The sequence below is a fragment of the Quercus lobata genome, chromosome 7 (assembly GCF_001633185.2).
Source record: "Quercus lobata isolate SW786 chromosome 7, ValleyOak3.0 Primary Assembly, whole genome shotgun sequence".
Lineage (NCBI taxonomy): Eukaryota > Viridiplantae > Streptophyta > Magnoliopsida > Fagales > Fagaceae > Quercus > Quercus lobata.
Genome location: NC_044910.1, coordinates 46333426 through 46344227, shown reverse-complemented (window position 1 = coordinate 46344227; position 10802 = coordinate 46333426). Strand labels below are relative to the sequence as shown.

Below are 10802 nucleotides of genomic sequence, written 5' to 3'. Positions count from 1 at the left end.
TAGTTTTAAAAAGGCAAGTCCTCTTCTCGCAACATCACCACCAGAGCATGAGAAAAGTCTGAGTCTATCCCATCACAAAGTCTGTACCAGCACATCTCCAAAAAATAATCACGAATAGACTGAATCAATTGTGCAATTTAAGGTCACCAATGCCATAAATAAGAATTTTCAAATCTCATTGCACACACTGAGAGAGAGAGAGAAGATGAAGAAAAGTTGGTAACTATAAGGTGGTAACGGCACAATGAAAGTGAAACTCAATGCCAAGAGCCAACCCCGTTGACCTCGACCTGCCAGTCACTACTTTGCAAATCCCAAAAGCCCACTACTTTCAATTTAAATAAATATATATATATATATATATATATATATATAATTCTATACAAAGGGCCTCTGTGTTCTAATGCTTACAATGAGAAGAAGGAAGAAAACAAAGAAATGGATCTTGGTACAATATTTCTTTAAGCAATAATGGTGGCGTTCATTTCTTTCTTTCTTTTTTCTTTTCTTTTTTCTTAGTTTCGGCCAAGCAACGGCGTTGTTCGTTTGTCTATATATACCCCCACAACAATGTTCCAACTCACAATTTTCCATAAACAAAGACACTAAGAACTAGAAATAAATCTATAGCTCTGATACGGTGATATACCTTTTCTCACACACCTCAAGTATTTATCTATCACACCCATCACACCCAAACACAAACAATCACTCATATTCACTCCAAGATCTTAAAAATGCCTAGAAAAGGAATGAGGAGTATTTGCTTCAACTCCAAAACTTCATCTTTCTCTATGTCTCGATATTCTTCACCTGCAAGAAACTCAATTTCAACTGGTACTCCTCGACGCAACTTTTCGGAGTCATTGATCGAGCAGAGCATCGAAGCGGCCACGGTTTTGATAAACAAGTGGAACCCAGAAACCTCTACTTTTGCCAAAGTCACATCTTTGTTCTACGAGAGCAAAAGTGAAGCCATGCAATTCATCAGGTGCGTGAACGATCTTCAGAAATCCATGCACGCCTTGGTCACCGAGAATTCGACCTCGGAGAAACTCGTGCACGCACAGAACCTTATGCAGATAGCCATGAAGAGACTCCAGAAGGAGTTCTATCAAATCCTTTCCATGAATCGAGCTCACTTGGACCCCGAATCAGTCTCCGCTCGATCCTCACGCGCCTCCGCTCGATCAAGCATTTCTGATTTCGACGATGGTGGCTCAGTCTCACACGATGATGAAGTGCGCAACGTAGGCGATTCAATCGATGAAGTCGAAGAAGTTTCTTCCATAGCTATGACTGACTTGAGATCCATAGCTGAGTGTATGATCTCTTCTGGTTACGCCAAAGAGTGTATCAGTATATACAAAATTATCAGAAAATCGATTATCGACGAAAGCATTTATCGACTTGGTGTTGAAAAAATTAGCTCCTCACAAATCAATAAGATGGACTGGGAAGTTCTCGATCGCAGAATCAAGGATTGGTTGGAGGCAGTGAAAGTTTCGATGACAACTCTTTTCAACGGAGAGAGAATCCTCTGCGACCATGTTTTCGCTTCCTCAGACTCGATCAGAGAATCTTGTTTCACTGAGATTTCCAAAGAAGGAGCTACTCTTCTCTTCGGATTCCCCGAACTCGTAGCTAAGAGCAAGAAATCTCATCCTGAGAAAATTTTCCGTGTGCTCGACATGTACACAGCGATTTCAACCAACTGGATCGAAATCGATTCCATCTTCTCATTCGAATCAACCGTCACCGTTCGAGCTCAAGCTCTCAACTCGCTGAACAAACTCAGCGACACGGTCCGCTCAATGCTATCGGAGTTCGAGTCAACAATGCAAAAGGACTCGTCGAAGTCGAAAATCCAAGGTGGCGGCGGTGTTCACACTCTGACTCTCACCACCATGAACTACCTCTCTCTCCTCGCCGATTACAGTAACATCCTCACAGACATTTTCGCCGACTGGCCTCCGCCGCCGAGATCATCGTTACCGGAATCGTACTTCGAAAGTCCATCCACCGATGACTCTCCGGCACCGGCGATTTCCATGCGCATGGCTTGGTTAATCCTCGTACTTCTCAGCAAACTCGACGGCAAAGTAGAACATCACAAAGACGTTTGTCTCTCGAACATATTCTTAGCCAACAACCTTAACCACGTTGTCTCCAAAGTCCAAACCTCGAACTTAAAGTACCTTCTCGGCGAAGATTGGATCGCAAAGCACGAAGAGAAAGTGAAACTATTCGCCGCGAATTACGAGAGATTAGCGTGGGGCCCAGTGATTGCAACGCTGCCGGAAAATCCAACGGCCACGATTACTCCAGCTCAGGCGAAGGAAATTTTCAGGAAATTCAATTCGAGCTTCGACGAAACTTTTAGGAAACAGAGCTCGTTTTTCGTATCGGACCCGAAACTTCGAGACGAAGTGAAAGTCTCATTAGCGAGAAAGATTGTCCCAAGTTATCGGGAATTCTACGACGCTCACAGGTCTAATGTTGTTGGAGAGCGAAATGTTGGGTTAATTGTCAGATTTGCCGCTGAGGATGTGGGGAATTACCTGTCGGACCTGTTCTTTGGGAACAACAATAACTCAGGGAGTACTAGTACTAGTGTTTCCTCTGCAAATTCCTCGTCTCATGAACGACATTCGTGGTCTAGAGGTTAAGGGCTGTTCGGTAGTAATGGTTAAGTATTGTCGTTCAATTTTGAGTATTGTGAAAAAACGTGTTAAATGTATTATTATTATTTAAATACTTAAAATTGTTGTTTAAACAACAATATCAAACAGTTTTTGTGCTTAGTTGGCAATTTGTTGCTTTGATAGCCAGATTTTGACTTATTTTTGGCTATGTTTCGTACTTTTGTCTAACATCCTTATATACTTATACCCCCTTTTCAATTTTTTATACCTGCGTTTTTATACCCCCTTATGATTGTTTAGAGTTTTTTGAAATACGTATAGATGAAAAAGTGTGTGAAAATATGTAATATTGTTTAAAATGTGAGTTTGAACTCACTCACTAAACAGGCAGCATCTACATTAGTATGTGTAAAATTTTTTCCATTTTGTACATCTAAAACCTATTTTTTCTATTTTACACATCTATTTTTACAAAATACCTACATCAGTTTGTCTATTATACACATTTAATCAAATAAAATATTCATTTTTTAACACTGTGAACAGTAACCGTGAAAGGAGAGAGAAAGGAAAAGAGAGTGAGGTGAAGAGAGAAGAGAGAAAAAAGAATAAAAAAATTATTTACACGGTGAACAGTAACTGTGTATATATGCATAGTTAGAGCAATAACATTAGCTTGTACATAAAATTCCGTCTATTTTACACTTAAAACTTATTTTTTCTATTTTACATCATCACTTTTACAAAACATTCACATTAGTTTATCTATTTTACAAAATATTTCAATAAAATATTCATTCTTCTGAATTTTTTTTTTCTCTCAACTACCCCCTTTACACATACGCACTTTCTCTCTCTCTCTCTCTCTACCCTTTTTTTTTTTTTTGATTTGTTGCTCTCTCTCTGTACTCATCTCTGTACCCATCTCCATTCATCTCTATACCCGGTCAAATCTCCATAGATAGCTTCACTCCTCAAACAAGACCCAATCTCCAAACAAGCATTGATGTCTAGCAAGACCCATCTCTCTACCCAACTCTATACCTACACAGATCAACTCTCCCTCTTGGTCAGATCTCCCTAGCTCCGATCAGGCAAGACCCATCTTGGTCAAGCTCCGATCAAGACCCACGAGCTCCAGTCAAGCACCGATTAAGACCCACGAACTCCAGTCAAGCACCGATCAAGACCCGCGAGCTCCAGTCAAGCACCAATCAAGACCTAAGAACTCTAGTCAAGCATCAATCGTTCCACAAGCATCGATCTGTCTCTCTGTTGGTTTTTCCGTATGGGTTTGTTTGTGTGTGGGTGTGTTTGTGTATCTGTGTGTTGATTTGTCTGTGTGGATATGTTTGTACATGGGTGTGTTTGTGTGCATCTGAGGAAAAAGAAGATGAGGAAAGGAGAAGCTAGTGAGTTCGTTGTGCACGGAGAAGAGAGAGAAAAAAAAGGAGCGAACTTCCTGGTTTTGTTAGAATTCTAGAGTAGAGCAGAGGACAGGCTTCTCCCTTTTGCTTTTGGTCTGACAATCTGTAACTTCCCTTAGTTGGCCCTATTACCATATGATGCCCTCCTCATACGCTCACTGTTATTTATCTTCTCTCTCCTTTTCTTCTTTCTCCATTTTTTTCCATTTTATTCCCTTTCCTCCTCTCCTTTCTTTTCGTTTTGGTTTGGCTTTGGCTTTGCGTCCAAAAATGTTAAATATACTTACTGGTACTGGTACAAGTACACAGTCACGCCACACATAAAGCCTCAAAACAAACTTGTCAATTTATTGTATTCAGTGGATTTCAACCAAATAATAAATAAATATTTTAATTACTTTTTATTCTATTCGGTGGATTTTAATTTCAACCAAATAATAAATAAATATTTTAATTACAATAAATATTTATTATATTCTGTGGATTTTATTTGTGGGTTCGAATTAGAATTAATAATAACTTACCACTTAAGATTTATTATTAAAATATTGTAGATGTAACCGTTGAACTTCTTATATTAATTTGTAAAAATTAATAATATTTTTAGTAAATTTTAAAAAAAATTATTTTTCTTTTCTAATCATAAATTACTCAAGTATAATAGGAACGGTATTCAAAGGATTTTGTATCCAACAATATACATGGTGTTATATATTATATTATTTACAACTTTAAATGACATATTAATATATTATTAAATACATTTTTAGATTTATAATATTTATTCAAAACCTTTAAAATCAATACATTCAAATGCAAAACATCATCTGAACTTATTATCTAGCCCCTCATCTCTTTAGTATAGAAAAAATATATACATTTTTGTTTAAAACTTGTATTGATGCCATAAGTTGTTAATTTCCCCTAAGTCTGTGGTCCGAGGATCCATGCAGGACTTATGTTCTGTTTAAAACTTGTATTGATGCCATAAGTTTTTAATTTGTTTTTAATTTCCCCTATGTCTATGGTCCGAGGAGCTATGCAGGACTTAGGTTCTGTTTAAAACTTGTATTGATGCCATAAGTTGTTAATTTCCCCTAAGTCTGTGGTTCGAGGATCCATGCAGAACTTATGTTCTGTTTAAAACTTGTATTGATGCCATAAGTTTTTAATTTCCCCTGAGTCTGTGGTCCGAGGAGCCATGTAGGACTTAGGTTCTGTTTAAAACTTGTATTAATGCCATAAGTTGTTAATTTCCCCTAAGTCTGTGGCCCGAGAATCCATGCAGGACTTTGTTAATTTCCCCTAAGTTTGTGGTTTAAGGATCCATGCAGGACTTAGGTTCTATTTAAAACTTTTATTGATTCCATAAGTTGTTAATTTCCCCTAAGTCTGTGGTTCGAGGAGCCATGCAGGACTTAGGTTCTGTTTAAAACTTGTATTGATACCATAAGTTGTTAATTTCCCCTAAGTCTGTGGTCCGAGGATCCATGCAGGACTTAGGTTCTGTTTAAAACTTGTATTGATGCTATAAGTTGTTAATTTCCCCTAAGTCTGTGGTTCGAAGAGCCATGCAGGACTTAGGTTCTGTTTAAAACTTGTATTGATGCCATAAGTTGTTAATTTTCCCTAAGTCTGTGGTCCGAGGAGCCATGCAGGACTTAGGTTCTGTTTAAAACTTGTATTGATTCCATAAGTTGTTAATTTTTCCTAAGTCTGTGGTTCGAGGAGACATGCAGGATTTAGGTTCTGTTTAAAACTTGTATTGATGCCATAAGTTGTTAATTTTCCCTAAGTCTGTGGTCCGAGGAGCCATGCAGGACTTAGGTTCTGTTTAAAACTTGTATTGATTCCATAAGTTGTTAATTTTTCCTAAGTCTGTGGTTCGAGGAGCCATGCAGGACTTAGGTTCTGTTTAAAACTTGTATTGATTCTATAAGTTGTTAATTTCCCCTAAGTCTGTGGTTCGAGGAGCCATGCAGGACTTAGGTTCGGTTTAAAACTTGTATTGATGCCATAAGTTGTTAATTTCCCCTAAGTCTGTGGTCCGAGGAGCCATGCAGGACTTAGGTTCTATTTAAAACTTGTATTGATGCCATAAGTTGTTAATTTCCCCTAAGTCTGTGGTTCGAGGAGCCATGCAGGACTTAGGTTCTGTTTAAAACTTGTATTGATGCCATAAGTTGTTGATTTCTCCTAAGTCTGTGGTTCGAGGAGCCATGCAGGACTTAGGTTCTGTTTAAAACTTGTATTGATGCCATAAGTTCTTAATTTCCCCTAAGTCTGTAGTCCAAGGAGCCGTGCAAGACTTAGGTTCTGTTTAAAACTTGTATTGATGCCATAAGTTGTTAATTTCTCCTAAATCTGTGGTCCGAGGATCCATGCAGGACTTAGATTTTGTTTAAAACTTGTATTGATGCCATAAGTTGTTAATTTCCCCTACGTCTGTGGTCCGAGGATCCATGCAGGATTTAGGTTCTGTTTAAAACTTGGATAAAAGTGAGCCAACAAATACGCGATGATCATAAGACACAATACAGGCATAACTGTTTTCATTAATAATAATATCTTCTCAGATTATTTACATTCCATAAGCGAGGTATAGTTTTCTCGTCTAGGTCTTCCAGATAATAAGCACCTATTCCTACCACTAAGGTGATGCGATTTGGTCCTTCCCAGTTGGGTCCCAGCTTGCCCTAAGAAGGATTCCTAGCGTTGCCAAAAATTTTTCTCATCACGAGGTCGCTCGGCCCTAAGGGCCGAAGTTTTACATTAGTATCATACCCCTACTTTAGCTTTTGGTGGTAATAGGCCAATTGGATCATTGCCTTTTATCTTTTCTCCTCGGCTAAGTCTAGACTTCTCCCTAGTAACTCGTCATTATTTCTTGGGGTAAAGTACTGAATTTCAACATTAGGAAGCTAGTTTCCAGGGGGAGCACAGCTTCGGCCACATAAGTCATTGAAAAATGAGTTTTTCCCGTTGACCGTCGCGACGTGGTTCAGTAGGTCCATAAGACGTGTGGTAGTTCTTCCACCCATCTTCCCTTTGCATCATCCAGTCTCTTTTTCAACTTGCTCACTATGACCTTATTCACAGCCTCGGCTTGCTCGTTTCCTTGGGGATAGGCTGGAGTGGAATATCGGTTTGTGATTTCAAAGTCGCAGCAGTATTTCCTGAAGGTTTTTATTATCAAATTGAAGGCTATTGTCCGAGATGAGGGTGCGAGGAGTTCCGAAGCGCGTAATGATGTTTTTCCAAATGAACTTCTTTGCGTCCACATCCCTGATGTTGGCTGAAGGCTCAACCCCCACCCATTTGATGAAATAATCAGTGCCAACTATTAAGTATCGCTTGTTCCCTGCTGCTTTCGGGAAAGGGCCGACAATATCCAGACCCCACTAAGCGAATGGCCAAGGACTGGAGAGGGGGTTAAGGATTCCCCCCAGCTGGTGGATATTTGGGGCGAATCTCTGGCATTGATCACACTTCTTTGCATATTCTTGGGACTCTCTCTGCATGTTCGACCTCCAGTACCCCTGGGTGAGTGCTCTATGTGCTAGCGATCTTCCTCCCGTGTGACTCCCACAAATTCCCTCATGCAGTTCTTCAAACAATGACTTTGATACCTCTGGGTGTATGCATAGTAGGTATGGCTCAGAGTAGGAGCGCTTGTATAGCCTGTGGTCCTCTGACAACCAAAATCGATGAGCATTCCTTCGTATCTTCTCGGCCTCCAATTTCCCTTCTGGTAATACATCATCTTTGAGGAAGTTCACTATGGGATCCATCCAGCTCGGATTCCTTCTGACTTGATGGATCCGAACTGTATCCCTTTCAATTGAACCTGTCTTGCATAAATTCTCAACAAGGATCACTTGTGGTAGATCCTGTGCAGAAGACATGGCAAGAATGGCCAGCGAATCCGCATGTGTGTTCCCGCTTCTAGAGACATGAGTCAAATTAAAAAAATTCAAAGTCTGATTGCAGGCGTTTGATTTAACCGAGGTATTCCTGCATTCTCACATCTCTAGCCTCCAACTCGCCCCTCACCTGGCTTACGACTAGTCTGGAGTTCGAGAATGCTTCCATTTCCTTTCCGCCCTTTTTTTGCACCATGATCATTCCTTGCAGCAAAGCCTCATATTCGACTTCATTGTTTGTAGCCGAGAACCCAAGTCTTAATGACTTTTCAATGGTAATCCTTTCGAGCGATATTAGAACTAGCTCTACCCCAGATCCTTTTTGGTTTGCCGTGCCATCCACATAGACCTTCCATCGCAAGGCTCCTTGTGTAGAGATTATGCCAACCGATTTTCCATCCATGTCTTCCTCCTCGACTACTGCTTCTATAGAGGATTCAGCAAATTCAGCGACTAGATCTGCGAGTATTTGACCCTTAACAGAGGTCCTAGGCATGTATTTAATATCGAAAGCCCCTAGAAGCGTACTCCACATGGCGATTCTTCCTGTGTAATCGGTGCTTCGAAACACTAATCGGAGGGGAAGTTGAGTTAGGACAATGACTGTGTGTGCCTAAAAGTAGTGGGGAAGTTTTCGTGTGGCATGCACTACTGCAAGAATTGCCTTTTCCAGTGGCAAGTAGCGCACTTCAACTTCATGTAATGATTTACTTACGTAGTATACCAGTCGTTGTATCCCATTATCAACCCGTATCAATACCAAGCTTACAGCATGAGAGGCTACTGCTATGTATGCGAACAGAACCTTGTCGACCTCAGGGCTAGACATGATGGGTGGCCGTGATAGATATTCTTCAAGTTATTGGAAGGCTAGGACACCATCCTCGGACCATTCAAATCCTTTACACTTATTCATCAAGAGGTAGAAATGTCAGCATCGGTTTGCAGATCGGGAGATGAACCGATTCAATGCTGTGATCATTCCAATGAGTTTCTGTACTTCTTTTGGGTTCTGAGAAGCTTGTAGGCTATTAATTGCTTTGATTTGGTTCGGGCCTACCTCTATTCCTCTGTGAGTTACCATATAGCCCAGAAATTTCCCCGACTTGACCCCAAAATGAGCACTTAGAAGCATTGAGGCGCAGCTTGCGTTCCCTTAAGATGCCAAAAATGACTTCAAGGTCTTTCATGTGCTCAAACACCACTTTACTTTTTACTACCATATCGTCTATGTAGACTTCAATAGCCTTGCCTAATTGTGGTTTGAACATTTTGGTCATCATCCTTTGGTAGGTTGACCCTACATTCTTTAAACCGAAAGGCATCACCTTATAGTGGTAATTTCCGACAGGTGTCATGAACGCTGTTTTCTCTTGATCTTCTAGAGCCAGTGGTATTTGATGATAACCCTGGAAGGCATCCAGGAAGCTTATTCGGGGGTGGCCTACAGTCACATCTACCAACCGGTCTATCCGAGGCAACGGGAACGGGTCATTTGGGCATGCCTTGTTTAAATCTATGAAGTCTACGCAAACTTGCCACTTCCCCGTCTTTTTTCTTACCACCACCGTATTTGCCAACCATTCGGGGTAAAAAACTTCTTTGATAGCCCCTGCCTTTTTCAGCTTCATCACTTCATCCCTAACAGCATCGGCATGCTCTTTTGACGGGCGTTGGGATGGCTGCTTCTTTGGAATAGAAGATGTGTTAACGTTTAGGTAGTGACAAATGAGACTAGGGTCAACCCCCGAGGCATCGTAGGCGTCTCATGCAAATACATCAACATTCCTCCTCAGAAACCCGATCAGTTCTCTTTTTTCTTGAAGAGGTAATTCTGAGCCAAGTTGGAAAAATCTTTCCGGATTATTGTCAACGACAACCTTTTCTAAACTTTCACATTTCATCTCCTCGGCTAGTTCTCTGACTTGTGTTGCCGAGGTGGTTGATTGCTATAAGTTCTTCATAGAAGCCGAGGATTCAGCATTGGACCGGCGTGAGATGGCGGCCACCATGCATTGCCTAGCCATGGCCTGATCTCCACCAATCTCTTCCACTCGGCTCCTCGACAGGTATTTTACCTTCTGGTGAAGCGTAGAAGACAGGGCTCCTAGGGCCTGGAGCCAAGGTCTGGCTACTATGGCCGTGTAGGGTGAGTAGGCGTCAACCACGATAAAATCCGCCTCCACTACCTCTGATCCAGTCTGTATGGGCAATCTGATCTGCCCTTTTGGTATGACAGTCTTCCCTTCGAAAATTATAAGAGGAGAGTCATAAGCCGTTAAGTCCTCAGGCTTTAGGTTCAGCCCCCTGTACAAATCAGGGTACATCAATTCCACAGCACTGCCCAGATCTACTAGTACCCTTTTCACGTCGAACCCTCCAAACCTCAACGTAACTACCAAAGTATCGTCGTGAGGTTGGATAGTTCCCATCTTATCCTTGTCCGAGAACCCCAGCACTAGTGAGTTTCCCTTTTTAGATCTTTTCGATTCCTTCTCACCATCCTTGGCAGGGAGTCGAGCCACAGACAGCACCCCGGAAGGAAAAGAGCCGGTCCTCCCTGGAGCGGCGAAGATGACGTGTATCGTCCCCATGGGAGGTCTCAAAAATACATCTTTTCGAGGCTCCTGGACTGCCTGGCCTAGATGACCGCTAGAGGGGTGTAAAAGGTGGTGTAATTTTCCTTCTCGAACTAATTGATCCAGGTGATTCCATAGATTCCTGCAATCCTCTGTGGTATGCACGTAGTCTTGATGATAATGACAATACAGGTTTTGGTTGCGCTTTGAGGAGTCTCCGGCCATTTT

General features: G+C 41.3%; 2 protein-coding genes across 2 annotated transcripts; one reads left to right on the top strand and one right to left on the bottom strand.

Moving 5' to 3' along the window:
* Positions 1 to 656: 656 nt before the first annotated feature.
* Positions 657 to 2669, top strand: LOC115952123 (exocyst complex component EXO70H1-like). Its single transcript, XM_031069202.1, has one exon. It carries the CDS (start codon positions 738 to 740, stop codon positions 2667 to 2669), a length of 1932 nt encoding a protein of 643 aa, XP_030925062.1. The 5' UTR covers positions 657 to 737.
* A 7275-nt stretch (positions 2670 to 9944) lies between these two features.
* LOC115952122 lies at positions 9945 to 10799 on the bottom strand. Its single transcript, XM_031069201.1, has one exon. The coding sequence runs from the start codon at positions 10797 to 10799 to the stop codon at positions 9945 to 9947; it is 855 nt and encodes a 284-aa protein (XP_030925061.1).
* Positions 10800 to 10802: the final 3 nt, after the last annotated feature.